Below are 16,424 nucleotides of genomic sequence, written 5' to 3'. Positions count from 1 at the left end.
CCACTCTGCCTCCCAGTAACAGCGCCCAGACAGACCCTCTCTACACAGCACCTGGTCCCAGGTCTCAAATCTCTCTGGGTGATCAGGATACGGCTGCTCCTCCTCTCTCCTCCATGTCACCTTTCTGTTCTCCTCAGACAGAGAGAGGCGTCTGTATGCTGTGTTTGGGTCCAGTGTGAGCTCACAGGCATCTGATGGGGGAGACCAAGACACAATATATTACTGATCATCATCATTCACATTAGAATGTCTCCCTCTTCCTGCCCTCCCCCTTTCATTCTCTGTCTCTCTCTCTCTCTCTCTCTCTCTTTTTCTGTTCCAACATCTCTACCCTGCTCTCTGTCCCTCCCTCCATTCCTCTCTCTCTCTCTCCCTCTCATTCTGTTCTCCCTCCCTCACATGCTACCTCTCTCCCTCCACATCACTCTCTCCATCATCCCTCATCTCCTTCCTGATATTCCCCCATCACTCCATCTTTCTAGGGAGGAGGGGAAGATGGGAGGACAGCAGAGGGGAGCAGAGGGAGGAGAGGAAGAGGGGGGGAGAGGGAGGAGACATAGCACACACAGACGTAAACAGTATTGAATTAATTGAATGTATTAATTGTGTTAAATTACTGCTTCTAAAAGTAGTGCTTACATTGTTTGTTGGTGTGTCTATTTCTGACAGTGTCCAAGTCACTAATGGCATTGTCCCTTGTATGACCTTGTGTACTAGAACCAAGTAGCAGTCAATACTCACATTTCCTAAGGCCAGGTTTGATCCAGCACTCTCCACCATGATCCACACTGCAGGGATAAGCAGAGGAATGATGAAAATACACTTCACCTGTTGATAAGTGACTTAGCAACTGACTCTCTAAGTAAACATGTTGTTTCTCTCTTATCATCAGAGGTGTATTCCAGAAAGCAGGTTTTACTAACTCTGAGCCTAACCCTGAACTCTGACTTGATGAACCCTTGATGAGATGGGAAGCTCAGAGTTATCGCTTCCAGAGCCTAAAACGACGTCCAGAAGGGAGCAAATCAAACTCTCTGAAAAGTGGGTGATCACACATTTTAAACTGCCCTGATCACCCACTTTCCGGAGAGGATCATGATGTAAAAATTATCGATTTATTTCCTGCCAATGGCCATTACTGTCCCAATTGGACCCTGTCATGGGGTTTGGGTGAAGGATTGTTGTTTGTCCCCCCCCCCCCCCTCCCCTCCCTCCCGCTCTGAGAGGTCAGTCCTCCCCTCCCCCCCTCCCGCTCTGAGAGGTCAGTCCTCCCCCCCCCCCCTTCCCTCCCCCCCTCCCGCTCTGAGAGGTCAGTCCTCCCCCCCCTCCCCTCCCTCCCGCTCTGAGAGGTCAGTCCTCCCCTCCCTCCCCCTTCCCTCCCCCCCCTCCCGCTCTGAGAGGTCAGTCCTCCCCCCCCTCCCCTCCCTCCCGCTCTGAGAGGTCAGTACTCCCCTCCCCCCCCCTCCCTCCCGCTCTGAGAGGTCAGTCCTCCCCCCCCTCCCGCTCTGAGAGGTCAGTCCTCCCCCCCCCCCCCCCTCCCCTCCCTCCCTCCCGCTCTGAGAGGTCAGTCCTCCCCTCCCTCCCGCTCTGAGAGGTCAGTCCTCCCCTCCGCCCCCCCTCCCCTCCCTCCCGCTCTGAGAGGTCAGTCCTCCCCCCCCCTCCCCTCCCTCCCGCTCTGAGAGGTCAGTCCTCCCCTCCCCCCCTCCCCTCCCTCCCTCCCGCTCTGAGAGGTCAGTCCTCCCCCTCCCCTCCCCCCCTCCCTCGCTCCCGCTCTGAGAGGTCAGTCCTCCCCCCCCCCCTCCCCTCCCTCCCTCCCGCTCTGAGAGGTCAGTCCTCCCCTCCCCTCCCCCCCTCCCTCCCGCTCTGAGAGGTCAGTCCTCCCCCCCCCCTCCCTCCCTCCCGCTCTGAGAGGTCAGTCCTCCCCTCCCCCCCCTCCCCTCCCTCCCCTCCCTCCCGCTCTGAGAGGTCAGTCCTCCCCTCCCCCCCTCCCCTCCCTCCCCTCCCGCTCTGAGAGGTCAGTCCTCCCCTCCCCCTCCCCTCCCTCCCTCCCTCCCGCTCTGAGAGGTCAGTCCTCCCCTTCCCCCCCCTCCCTCCCTCCCGCTCTGAGAGGTCAGTCCTCCCCCCTCCCCCTCACCCCTTCCCCTCCCTCCCGCTCTAAGAAGTTAGTCCTCCCCTCCCCCCCCCGCTCTGAGAGGTGACATGAAAACTTCACTTTAGGAGGTTATTTAACATTAATATGAGTTCCCCTAGCCTGCCTTTGGTCCCCTAGTGGCTAGAATTTTCGATAGGTGTAAACCAAGCCCTGGATGTTCTTCTCCCCCTTTGAGAAAATGAAGGCTCAAACGCTCTGTTTCAGACATTTCAGCCACCACTATTTCCTTAACTTGAGCCAATACAAAGTTGGCCTTGCTGACCGTCTGAAATTAAATTCTGGATCAGTACTCTTTGGTCCAGCTACAAACCTCGGACAAGTAAATCAACTAACGCTATATCATTTTGTTGCTTACCATATGGTTACCTAGCTTGCTACCCTTAGAATCTGGCTGTAACATTAGCTCTGCAGCCATCAGCTGAGGTACTGTCGCTAATGTAAAGGTAGATAGCATTAAGTATGTGTGTGAATACACATTCTGTAACGCAGTGTTGTACGCTTCGTTGTTATGTGGATAACGTTCTGCTGTTGGTGTTATGGCGCGAGATATCCGCCTTTCCCCACATTGAAATGACTGAGTGTGCAGCTCTGCAAACCAGGGTTATCAGATGAGAATGGGCACATTCGAGACATCTTACTGCAACGGGTCTACGAGCCATTGTGATACATCCACTGTAAACATTAGCGCATGGTGCCGCCTCTCCTCCTCATTTAGCATTCAAAGCTACAGACAGTGTTTCCCACACATAGACTAATTTGTGGCGGTGCGCCACAGATTCAACACCGGCCGCCACACATTGCGTTTCGTAAACATTTTTTTTTATCGCTATTTAGGTAAAAACACGCAGCGTATTCGTTCAGCTGCATTTCCTTTCCCTGCTCTCCCTCCGTCTCTTTCACGCACGCGTCTTTCTCACATACACACACAGTCACTACGTCAGCACACGTTAGCAACGATGCATACGCCGTTCTAGTGAGACCGACAGCTACATCAGCGAGCCTTCAGCATTAGTGCCGTAGCTAAAGGTCTAGGAAAGTTGAGGCTACTTTTCGCTAGGTACCGACGGACATGTCTTAATCGAAGGTTCCCCTTCGTTGTTTTGGTGAGAAGTTTCAAGAGCTAGCTACTTACCCGGCGTCATGGAGCCGACCAGTTAAATAGTTATTTAGCACCCTGTATGCAGCGTCGCTACCTGCATATGCAGAGATTATTTGTTTGTTGTTGTTGATTGATTTTGTGAATTATTTCGACCCCCCACCCCGGTCTGACATGAAACAACACCCCCCCCCCCCCCCCCCCCACCACATATAGCTTTCTAATCTGTGGGAAACACTGCTACAGACACAGAAACAGCGCGTTCTGAGGAAAGCTCATTATGGGACTAGGCTACTCGTAGTGGCTATAATTCTGCACCAAGGCTGACTTTCGGGTAAGAGACTTCAGATACAGTATTAGGGGACCACTAAGGCCTATATAAAAGCATCCAAATACAGCATTTCATGTGACCTCTAATCGAAGGTTTCCCTTTGTGCTTTTGGTGAGAAGTCTTAGGAGCTAGCTACTTACCCTGCGTCATGGAGCCGGCCAGTTAAATGATTTAGCATTAGCGTTGCTACCAGTATATGCAGAAATTATTTGTTTGTTGTTGTTGATTTTGTGAAGGTGTGAATAATTTTGGATTCATATTCAATATGATAACGTTCTGTGTAACACATGATCATATTATATATAACAAAATATTATATTATTAACGTAGGAATAATTTTGAACCCCCCCGTTCTGACATGAAACAACGTCAACCCTGAGAACGATGACGTTGATGTCGTGTTGATGCCTAGTTTGAGTTGTAGTTCAGTAACGGCGGCGGAGAAAGATACGAGCGAAGCCATTCGGTCCGTTGTGGCAACGCTGCCGAATATCCAGAAGTTAAAGCCGGAGCAAGAACAATCTTTGCTCCCCACGGGGTTTGTTTGATTTTACAGCTTGCTCCGTTAGTGGTTGTTAGAAAAGATGTAACTGTTATCCTGTTTAAGAATGATTCTGTTTACAGTATTTTGTGTGTGCAAAGAGAGGCCTAACCCCAAATGTGAACTCTGGGTAACACTTGGCTTATGTAAACAAGGGGACCTGGGCTTCACCACTATCTTACTGGAGGCCATTAAAGAGTTAATCATATGGTCAGGATTGCAGGGGTCAGAGAGCGCACACACGCACACACTCAAACACGCACGCACACACGCGCGCCAGGCCTATGCAAGGGAGCCAATGAGGAAGAGCAATGGGACATTTGCATGCCTTTGTCTTAGCCAATGACTGTAAAGAGCGGGGCTGCTTAAATAGCTCGCTAGCACAACATGCTAGCAGATAAACTTGTAGCACAATGGCGTGTGATGTTTGTGTCTCCTTGTGGGCCGGCCACAAGCAAAAAAGCTTACTTAACTTGTTCACAGACTGACTGTGCAATGCTTGATAGATTAATATTTCTGACAGTGGTGAAGGAGTTGGCCAAGGCGAACGCTACCGATTGGTTACGACAGATCCAGAGTGGCTCTGGGCAGATCCAATAGTTTTAAACTTCAACAGAGTACCCGCCTTCAAGGAAGTTAACGCTTGTCAATGGAGCGAGCCCAGACTCTCTGTACAAATGAACTGTACGAGAGTTGGGTTAGGACCAGGCTAACGTCTTACTACAGGTGAAGAAGAAGTAGAACAATCCTATGTGCACAAAACAACTGTCCCATTCTTCTCCTTTTTAATGACTGGGCATTACGAGAAGGAGGGTCCATCAACCTCCACAGCACAGATTAACAGTGAGATGTTCAGTCAATGCCAGGTTAGCTCTGCATGGAAAACTGTAGAATGTCATGTCATCCGTATGTGTTATATGGCTTCAACAACAATCTTCTCTCTCTCACTACAACAGACCTGTCTGTGAATAGCCCCTCTCTCCGTGCACGTGTAACCGGTGTGAACTGGTGAAACTCACTCCGCAAGTATGTAACAGCTCACCGGCGTCAACGAATAGCTAGCTTTTCTTTGGCGTAGTCGGTAGTGGTCGCACTTGCTGATTCCATTTATTTTTCTTGTTGAAGTCCCTAGCTACATTCACTTCAAACCGACACTAGGACCTAGGTTTGAGCTGAGCTACATTTGACAACGTCTGGTTTTGGTGACCTCTCTTTCTGGAGCTAAAAACCCAGAGATTCCCTCATCTCAGGGTCACTAAATTGCTTTCTGGAAATACAATCATGATTGTGGCTACAATCATAGTTGAACCATATTGTAGATTGTAGAGTACACATACAGTTTTTAATTGTATCATTATGAAATGCAAGGCCTATTAACGTAGTTTGATATATGTTCAGTGTTAAGCGACATTACATTAAGAGGTATATAAAAAAACCAACATCTCCTTACTTGAGTTTCTCCAGTCTGCAGTGTGGATCCTGCAGTCCAGCAGAGAGCAGCTTCAATCCTTTTTCTCCTGGATGATTGTAGCTCAGGTCCAGTTCCCTCAGGTGGAAGGGGTTGGACCTTAGAGCTGAGGCCAGAGAAGCACAGCCTTCCTCTGTGACCAGACAGCCTGACAGCCTGTAGAAAGAGGATCAATATAGTGACAGAATCCATCTGGGCCTCCAGAGTGAGTCAGCACAGAGGGGTTCATTTGGCAGGTGCTGTCATAGCTGCACCTCCCCTCATTAGACAGAGTGACCCACATAATCCCACTCATTCAAGACGGGTTCAAGTAGACAAGGTCATTGCGGGTGCACCCACTCAACAATACAAGTTTACCTTTTTGACATTGTTATGAATACAGACAATAAATCTATATATTTGTACAACATGACTTTTGTATTGGAAATGTTGGGATGATAATACAAAATCGAGGATGAAGAACAAGCAAGTTTGCTCAACAATTCAATCAATTAGCCAATTCCCTGGCCTGAATATGTCCACTATTTGAAACAGTTATCATATTCCAAAGGAAGACATCTTAGTGACATCTTAGATTTGTTCAATAAGAAGGAATCGTTCACAAACGACACATCACTACTGGCCTCTTGGTTAACGTGAACATACCACTTTACAATTAATAGACGTACACAAAGATAAATAAAAATGGCCATTCCTCTGTATACTGAGGTAGTGACCAAATCATCTAATAAGTCTCCCTGTGTGAGTTCATGTTTAAACTGTAGTTAAGCTGTAGTTCTCCTTTAGCTTTCCAGCAGAATAGACAGCATCTATCTTCCACTTTCATATATGTAGGAGCCATTTGTGTTTCTTATTGGCTTGTCATATTATTTTGGTTAGATAGAACTGTCAGTATATTTTGGACACTGGGTGGCAGTCATTGAAGGCACAGGGTTCTATATTTAGGGACACAGGTGACAGGAAGGGGGCACAGGTAGAGGGAAGGCACACAGTTCTCACCAGACCAGAGAACAGACCACCAAGGACATTGGGAAACCTGGTATGTCAATCTACATTTTACAACTATGCATAATAATGTGGCGACCCTGTACTTCAGGAAGTGGGAACGAATGTCAGGACATTATTGGTAGAGTACGGGGGTCACCTTTAAGTTCCGGGGTGACAACAGGTGATAAGGGGAAGTTTGGGTGGGTTCGGGGCTCTTAAGTTGTGGCTGTTGTAGTGAACCTGTGTCCTACTACTATTAGCAACCGTTGTACTCTATTGTGTCAGCTGTTGTTAACGTGTTCTATTTAGTAAAGAGGGTTAGTTCAGCGTGGGCAGTAGCCTAAATAACTGCCTGTTTATCGAGACAATAAAAGTCTGAACTGATAAATAGCACGTCTAGTCTCTGGTTTATAACCACCCGTGTCGGGACCCTACAATAATAACAACTAAACGGCAAATAAGGACTGGAAAATCTGACACATTGTGTCAGCATAAGATCACTCCTAAACTACCTGTGTAAAATGGCAACGATATAGACGTATTGGAAAACTAGAAACATTAAGTGAGAACTCGCCATTTTGATAGAACTTGAGCTTCAAACGGAAAAAGTGTTTTTGTATTCCACAAAACCTGGCCGCCATCCCCAATCAAGGGACATTGTCGTCACCTGCGCTGGTATGATTGACGGAGATGGAAACTCTGAAGTTCAACGCGCAGGGAGAGTGTGTACTGGCAGCATCAAGCACGCTTTACGGCGTTCTATACATTATCCCGCTTATTACACGGCTACTTGCCAAAAACAAATAACTTAACACAGTGTGTCTTTTTACATTTTATTTGTTACCATTCGTAGGCTTGTGTTGATCAGCAGAGAAATAGTTCGCCAAAGACGTTGAACTTCATAGACGTTGAACATTCTTTAGGCTTCAAATCAGCTGACGTCGCTAAGCAATGGAGTAGCTGGGGTTGAAAAGTTACCGGACTACTTGCGGAGTGCTACGAAAGACGTGAATCCGAGGCAAAAAGGCCACTTCCCTTGACAGCGGTCAAATATGCATAGCAACGGTCAAATATGAAAAAAATGTTCACTGTTGAACGTTGGGAAGCCCCATTCAAGTGAATGGAGCATTCTACAGCGTTAAGAACAGCCGTGTAATAACGTTATCTAATGACCTAACATAATGAAATACATACTGTTAAGCATTCTTCAAATAAATTGAGCTTTCTACAGCGTTAATGGGCAATACACGGGCAATGCGCATGTATTGAGTGGGCAACGCGCCGTTTACTGAGTGTACCGGTCTGACAGTATAACTCCCGGGCCACTTTTTTTCCCCAGTCCGCCCCTGCTCCCGTCCCCATACTGTACCCTGCCTCAGTCAACTAAGTTAGCTAACATGTAATTTTACATATAAAACGGTGAAATATCAGCCTACCTGGCAAACTTCACTGAGTTGGACTCCAACTGAAGAATATCCCACCTCAGTTGCTCTTTATTACAGTACTAGTATTAGCTAGCCTCAAAATGTCCTGGTTTATACACCGCAAATATCCTGTGGTTATCCTGAGGTAAACTTCTTCTAAATAATAGTCAAAAACCTGTGAACTTCTTTTGTTCTGGACTAGCAAGTCCTTTTTTGTTGACTTAAACTTTCAGATGTTAGACTTTTCTTATATTTGAATTTTCTGAGCAGATATAGCCTACATCGCAGGCTCCGACGCTGTTCTTTCTAGAAACACGGCTAACTGATCAGAGAGAGATCACATGATTTAGCATGACAAGAAACACGTCATTCTATTGGACAATATTGTCATGGTAAAATAACAGCAAGTTCTTCTGAAAAATGTAAGGGGAATTAAATGGAAGTGAAATTAACCAAATGTATGCCAAAAAACATTGCTACCCAATAAATGTATGTATTTTAAAATAACAGAATGCTTATCAGTATTTATTTAATTCTGTTTGGTCATTAGATAATTATATTCTGCTCCAAAAGAGCAACATAACTACCTGTTGGCTCTGCCTTCCATTCTGAGAGAAGAGGAACTGCTATATTCGGATGCTGTTCATGGATAACGGTTAATCATTTAACCCCATCATGCCTGTCTTTCTGCATTTCAACATTTTATATTCTTGCTAAATATATTTACATTTAGTCATTTAGCGGACACTGTTATCCAGAGCGACTTACAGTAAGTACAGGGACATTCCCCCTGAGGCAAGTAGGATGAAGTGACTTGCCCAAGGACACAACGTCATTTTGCACAGTCGGGAATCGAAACGGCAACCTTCTAATTAATAGCCCGACTCCCTAACCGCTCAGCCATCTGACCTACACTGCTCAAAACAATTAAAAGGAACACTTTGAAAACACATCAAAACTCAATGTGAAAATGTTTGATGTTGGATATCTATACTGATGTAAGACAGTGTAATGTCTTAGGAACGAAAGGATACCACATGTTTTGATGGAAATACGTTTTAATCTAAAGAGGGCTTCATTTTACAGACACTCCCAAAATCAAAATGGAAAAAAAAAATGTTTTTTGATTGTGAGGGCCATTCAATTGTATCGATTCCTTCATCCTCCAGGTACTTTCTGCACACTCTTGCCACATCAGGCCGGGCATTGTCATGCATCAGGAGGAACTCAGGACCTACTGCACCAGCGTAGGGTCTGACCATGGGTTCAAGGACTTCATCCCGATACCTAATGGCAGTCAGACTGCCGTTCTCTAGCCTGTAGAGGCCTGTGCGTCCCTCCATGGATATGCCTCCCCAGACCATCACTGACCCACCACCAAACCGGTCATGCTGAATGAAGTTGCAGGCAGTACCGTGTTCTCCTTGGCTTCTCCAGACCCTTTCACGTCTATCACAGGTGCTCAGGGTGAACCTGCTCTCATCTGTGAAAAGCACACAGGGCGCCAGTGGGGGACATGCCAGTTCTGGTGTTCTATAGCAAAAGCCAATGGAGCTCCACGGTGCTGGGCAGTGAGCACAGGGCACACTACATTTACATTTATTCATTTAGCAGACCCTTTTATCCAAAGCGACTTCCAAGAGAGAGCTTTACAAAGTACAGGACGTTGTGCCCTGAGGCCACCCTCATGAAGTCTGTTTCTGATGGTTTGGGCAGAGACATTCACACCAGTGGCTTGCTGGAGGTCATTCTGTAGGGCTCGGGCAGTGCTCAACCCAGGGCCGGCCCACGCTTTTATTGGGCCATAAGCAGAATTGATTTGGGGGCCCCTCTGAATTTGTATAATTACTATTAACATAATATATATCATTTTTTTATTAAGCTGTAGTTTCATGTGCTCTTGGGGGCCCTCTGGTGGCCATGGGGGCCCTAAGCAGCCGCTTAGTTTGCTTATGCCTTGGGCCGGCTCTGGCTCAACCTGTTCCTCATTGCACAAAGCAGCAGTTATCGATCCTGCTGATTGGTTGAGGACCTTCTACGGCCCTGTCCAGCTCTCCTAGAGTAACTGCCTGTCTCCTGGAATCTCCTCCATGTTCTGGGTATTGTGCTGGGAGACACATCAAATCTCCTTGCAACGGCACGTGTGAATGTGCCATCCAAGGGTTGCCACCCGTCCCTTAAAACACGGAATCGTCCGGTATTTGAGAATGAAATAGCGTGTCCCGTTTTGAATCAATACAAATTGCTGATTGGGTAATACTCGCTGCCATCGTTGGTTTGATCGGTTTGTTTCAGGATCACGGCCAATCAGAGTCAGAGGAGGGTGGGTCTCTTGGCGGAGAGTCGATTTGAAAGAGGCAGCTCCAGATACCCCCCCACGTAATAAGAAGTACACTTATAAAAGGAAGTTGGTGTAGCAGAGAGTCAAACCGCCAACACAACCCTTTCTGACCCACTCAGTAAGACACAGTACTGATCACCAGGACGACTGACTGCATTATATGATGTCTCATACAATGCCACTATCTTCTGGATAAGCCTCAAAGGGGCTGATGCCATACCTGGTGTTCCCCTCCCCAAGTGGGGGAAGAGCCAGACAACGACCCACCTTTCTCAACCTCCCTACTCCAGAAACTCTGAATTATAAAGGATTTATCCCAAAACAGACATTTAATGGATTTACAAACATCTCTCAAAGCAATACTGCTTATGGACACTAGAAGAACTATTGGAATTTGTGTGACAATCAATGCTTTACCTTTAAATGCTGTGTTGATGTAATTTGATGTTTTAATGAAACTTCCTTTCCGGTTATGATAAGTCAGTCAATATTGATATCAAAATTATTGTACCATACTAACAAAACTATTTCTGAACGTTGTATTGTTTTATTTTGAAGTTTAAGCATTCCATGGACATTTGAAATATTGACTTCAATCTACCGACCACTTCACACCTATCTTATCTCAGGACAACGCTCAGTCAGGTAAACTGACCAATGAAAAGTTCACCCTCAAAAAGGGATACCCCGTATTTCTTGGATTATAAAAACCCAAGATGAACAATCACTCCCCGCTTGTTCGTAGGAATTAACCTGAGGTGAACGCGTCACTCTCTAACCTATTCCTCTTAACCTGCAACTTCACTGAGCGCCCGGAGCTTTGACAAAAGATTCCACTGTTCTATTTTCGTTGGACGATAACGAAACCGACTCTACCCTTCTTTAAGCCGATTTGCTATATTTCTTACATGTGAACATTGGCATATTGTGGTTGAATTTGTTACGGTTGATTGTAGTTTGCAAATTATTTTAACCTGACTCACGTTAGGATTACCCTACCATTGCATAAACTGTCCAGTTGTTTTGAGGCCTATCTCTCTCTCTCCTCTCCCCTTCTCCCTCTCCACGTGCTCTCTCATTTGTGTATCCTGCTTCCGTAACGGTATAAGACCTTCTGTAATGTTTTAGCCAAACTAACCCATAATTTGTTCATCCCAATTACATTTGCTAAAATAAATCATTGTGTGTAATATCCGCGTATCCCTCATGTTATCTGATCTGCTCTACTTTCATAGAAGTTTATTATTATTACGAGTGCTATTATTATTCAATATTATTAAACAAGGTTTCCTCTGTCCCTTTCACGAATCAGAGGCGGTGCCCCCAAGAACTAGATACTTTATCATAAATTAAGTATTGCTAATCTTAAACGTGCAAACCCCGCTACATTGGCTTGACATGCTCCAATACTGCACACTACTACTTCTGGTCCACTGCTGTTATCATGTTCATGATGTTCATGGAAAATTTAAATTTAAATTTTACATTTACATTTATTCATTTAGCAGAGGCTTTTATCCAAAGCGAATTCCAAGAGAGAGCTTTACAATGTGCATAGGTCACTGATAATAACAACAAGATAGCCCCAAAGCATTGCGGGTAGCCAAAACAAGAAGCACACATTGTGAACAACCAAAAAGTAAGTGCCAAAGGGAAAAACCATAAGAGCATGTAGTTAAGCAAGTTACAATTAAACAACATGAATCTCTAAGTGCAAGTGTACCTGTAGAAAAGCAACCAACAGTAAAAAATAAAAATAAGATTAACTAAAATAGAATACAACAGTTTAAATCAGCTACCACTAACCAACAAGAGCAACAGTCTCTGAGCAAGAGTCATTGTGATCCTTGAGGAAACTAGCATTGGGTTCAGCAAACCATTCCTAAGTACGGTTGTACTCCCGGAACAAGTGCGTCTTGAGCCTTCTCTTGAAGGTGGAGAGACAGTCTGTGTCTCTGATGGAGGTGGGGAGTTGATTCCACCACTGGGGGGCCACCAGGAGAAGAGCTTGTGTTGGGAGCGGGCGGTCTTGAGCGGTGGGACCACCAGGCGGTTGTCTGAAGAAGAACGTAGGTGGCGGGTGGGGGTGTAAGGTTTCAGGAGAGACTTGATGTAGTCGGGTGCAGTCCCGTTCACTGCTCGGAAGGTCAGTACCAGGGTCTTGAATCTGATGCGGGCCGTGATGGGTAGCCAGTGGAGAGAGATGAGGAGCGGGGTAACGTGGGAGCGTCTGGGTAGATTGTAGACCAGGCGGACCGCTGCGTTCTGAATCCTCTGAAGAGGGTGGGTTGCGTATGCTGGGAGACCGGCGAGCAGCGAGTTGCAGTTGTCCAACTTGGAGAGGACAAGTGTTTGGACAAGCAGCTGGGTGGAGTGCTCAGACAGGTATCTCCTGATCTTCCGGATGTTGTAGAGGGTGAATCTACACGACCGGGAGACCGCAGCAATGTGGGCCGTGAGGGAAAGCTCGTCATCCATGGTAACCCCAAGGTTCCTGGCAGAGGATGAGGGGGTCACCGTCGCAGATCCCAGGGTGATTAGGAGGTCGTGGGAGATGGAGGGTTTGGCCGGGATGATGAGAAGTTCTGTTTTGGCGAGGTTCAGCTGGAGGTGGTGCTCGGTCATCCAGGCGGAGATGTCTGTGAGGCAGGCCTCAATCCTAGCTGAGATCCCCGGATCGGTCGGGGGGAACGACTGGTACAGCTACTAGTAAACCGAACAGCTGTTTGGCCCTAGCCCACGCTAAATAAAAGAAAGGCAGGCCACAAAACAATAGTGACCGTCTCTTGTGAAACCCAGACGTAACAGAAAGAACAGGCGGTAACCTGGTCTGAACTTCGAATGCTCCATCCCCAACCCCCTCAGAATCAGAAGGGATTTTATTCACCATGAATGTTTGCACAGACAAGGAATTTACTTTGGTAGGAAGGTGCATACATAAAACATATAGGAATCTTGAAACTTAAATATGTGGACTAACTAATACAAAAGGAGCAAAGTCGAGCTAATACTAAAGGGATTTAGAATAAAAAATAAAATATAAGTAGCCATAATTTACAATCTAACCTAACCTTCGCCAACCACCAGGATGCCCGGCATCCGAACATTCCGGGCATTCCTGTTGATGGCAGACAGCAGGTTGATTGGCATGTCGGACCCCGCGAACACTGCTGGTAAACAACCAACTAACAGCCTAACATTTAACACACGTCTTTCTGTGTGGGTCGCTACACTATGTTTGTACTTAAACAGCTAAGATTCCTAGATGAGATGCCTTATCAATCTATTAACGTTACAAAAGATGAACACTGCAGTCAGATAGCTACCCTGTTTGCTATTGTATAATGCCTGTTTGAAGCGTATTTCAGAGTAGGCCATGATCTAGTAACTTAAAGGCTGGTAGTTGATTGAAGATAATAATGGGGATATGTTTAAGATTGAGATTGGACTCAAATGTGGATAATTGGATGTGTAGGCCTATATGTTATTTTTGCTTAGGGTTCACTTCAAACATTAAAAGAAGGGATGAGATAGAAGACTTCTTTAAAAAGCTGAGCAAACAGGATCAGGTGGAAATAGACCCCATGCACCATCATGCATCCTTGCACCACCTCAAGACCTCAGAGCAGCTCCCTCCCCGAGGCTACAGGCACCAGGTCAGAGCATACTAAGCAGTCAGTCACTGAGTTTAGCTTGTGTTTGTAGGCCACACATGTAAGCCTACCCAAAGGTTTTTTCCACTTGAAAATGTTGGTTCTTGTTTTGATGGTTGTGGCATTTTTTTGTGTGAGTATACACTAATAGTTATGTTTTAATGTAAAAGATTCATGAAAGGATCTAACCTCTAACCTCGTTGGACCCAGATTATATATTCATGGAAAAAAGAGTGACCACATTCTCTCCAGTTTGTGAGTACAGTACAGTGTGTGTAAGAAAGAAGAATTGCTTTGGATAAACAGGCCACACTGAAGAACTCAGGCTTGAGTGAATTTTAATTTCTATTTCTCATCAGCATCATATGAATAATTTATAGATGCCAGGCTTAGATGCCAGGCTAAGGTTATACACACATTTTCAGTCTTGGTCTGTGGACCCCCTGAAGTATCCCTGGCAACCCCTTAGCCACCCCATATATACATGCATAGGACAAAATGCATGGTGCAGGAGTAACACGGCCTGGTGCAGGAGTCTTGTCAAAAGTTTTCTCGGATTAAACCGGAGATCTACCAAACCAAAGACGGTAAAGTCATAGTTGAGGATGAACTTTTGAATTTTATTGTGGTTAAACTGTGAACTTTGAACCACGATTACATTGTTTCGCTTGCTACAAGCAGCTTCAGTTCTGAAAAGATTGAGGCTTCTAAGACTGTGTTGTCAGAACTCTTCCCAAACAGCATACGCTGGGTAGCGCATAGAGGACAAAAGAAGGACATTAACAATGTCAAAATGTGCCTCCAAGTGGTCAATGAATGTGGTGAAGATATACCAAGATTTGTGTCACATTTCCTGGATGAACTACCTGCTGTTTCATATAATAACATGGACGTGTCAGCGCTTCTCTGCAAAATGCTGCAAATAAACGCCGATATTGACTACCTAAAAAGAAAAGTTAACTCTCAGGTAGCAGCCAGTGAAACATTGCGGGTGGTTTCTGCAACCCTTGACGAGCGTCTGACTGCCGTGGAAAAGCCACCAGTCCTGGGCGCTTTGGCCTCAACGACCTTCCTCTATGCTGCGGCGAACTCACTGGATCCCTTGGTAAGCCCTTCGACTGTGGCGGGGAAGCCCCTAGGCCCTGAACCAACATCCTCCATGGCTAATGGCAGACCATTACCGACAACCAGTGAGACCGACAGCAGTCAACCAGCCCAAACCGTGGATATAGCCCAGAAACAAGCACAGTCCCCTGCATGGAGCAAGGTGGTGAGGGATGGACGTTGATTGAAGCAGCTACCTGAGACCTCTGCCCTCCGCCCTACACCTAGCACTGTGATGACTCCAGCGAGGCATGTGAAAAATAAGACCGTCATAATTGGGACTGGTGTGGTCAGCAACATTGTGGCTGTCAAAACAAAGATGGTGAGTGTATTCGCAACCAAGTTTGATTTCAATTTGGCTGCCAGCACTCTCTGTGACTATTTAAAAGAGAAACTGAAACGGGAGGTGAAGTGTCGAAAAATTGAGACGACACAGAGCAGATTTAGCTCCTTTTGTGTCACCGCCGAATGCAATGATGTTGCAGAGATGTATGACCCACTGCTCTGGCCCTCAGGGGCCTTTGTCCGACGTTACTATGAGCCTCGTCGCGTTAAAGGAGCAGTCGGAGGCCCGTCTAGACCAGAGCAAACCCCCCGCTCTCAGGGTACTGAGCTTCAGCTCAGCTTCAGCTCAGTCATGATGCTGGGGTGAATGTAGGCCTATCTGTAGAGACCAGGGAGACAGACACACCGGCCAGCTGCCCTGATGGGTCCGTAGTAGATCATTAATGCGGGTCGTATCCTAAAATGCTCGTGGCCTCCGAGTAGGACATACTGCTGCTGATAGATCAAGACGTTTGGTGGTGGACACATTGCTGGACGAGAGTGACATTGTCTGCCTTCAAGAAACCTGGATGGCCAAGCAAGATCTGGACAAATTGAACACCCTACACAAGAACTTTCATGGAGCTGGAGAGTCCGCTACCAATCTCAGCATGAGAATGGTTCGTGGGAGGATAGCTGGTGGTGTAGCTATACTGTGGAACATAAAATATGACCCAATGGTAAAGGTGGTGCGGCTTAATGTTGACTGGGCTATTGGGTTGGAGTTTAATCATAATTATTATTATTTTTACTATTTTAAATGTGTACACACCATATGAATCCTATGACCATGAGGATGAATTCCTGAACAGGTTAGCTTTTATTCAGTCCTTCATAGAGGACAATAGTTCATCTTGTGTCTATGTCATGGGTGATTTTAATGCTGACATGTCAGATAAGTCTTTATTTGCACAACATCTGCAGCAGTTCTGTAATGAAACTAAATTAATTATATCAAGTAAAGCGTTATTGCCTGATACAAGTTTTACCTATGTAAGTGAAG

At 46.0% G+C, this 16,424-nt stretch overlaps 2 protein-coding genes across 9 annotated transcripts in view; both read right to left on the bottom strand.

Annotated features, from left to right (window-relative positions):
* Nucleotides 1–16,424, bottom strand: part of LOC124471292 (NACHT, LRR and PYD domains-containing protein 12-like) — a 1,476,309-nt gene that overhangs the window by 166,194 nt on the left and 1,293,691 nt on the right. The window lies entirely within an intron of this gene.
* Nucleotides 1–16,424, bottom strand: part of LOC124471307 (NACHT, LRR and PYD domains-containing protein 6-like) — a 332,215-nt gene that overhangs the window by 165,215 nt on the left and 150,576 nt on the right. Inside the window, exons 10-12 of one of the 2 annotated variants that reach the window (XM_047025774.1) lie at nucleotides 5,571–5,744; nucleotides 742–788; nucleotides 406–478 (exon numbers count right to left, since the gene is read on the bottom strand). In XM_047025774.1, the coding sequence (XP_046881730.1) occupies nucleotides 477–478; nucleotides 742–788; nucleotides 5,571–5,744 (223 nt within the window). In that variant the 3' untranslated portion in view covers nucleotides 406–476. Of the gene's footprint in view, nucleotides 1–405; nucleotides 479–741; nucleotides 789–5,570; nucleotides 5,745–16,424 lie in introns of those variants that run through there. The other variant, XM_047025773.1, reaches the window with a different exon arrangement.

The sequence above is a fragment of the Hypomesus transpacificus genome, chromosome 9 (genome assembly GCF_021917145.1).
Source record: "Hypomesus transpacificus isolate Combined female chromosome 9, fHypTra1, whole genome shotgun sequence".
Lineage (NCBI taxonomy): Eukaryota > Metazoa > Chordata > Actinopteri > Osmeriformes > Osmeridae > Hypomesus > Hypomesus transpacificus.
The sequence above is the reverse complement of the archived record's forward strand: the minus strand, read 5'-3'. Positions and strand labels throughout refer to the sequence as shown.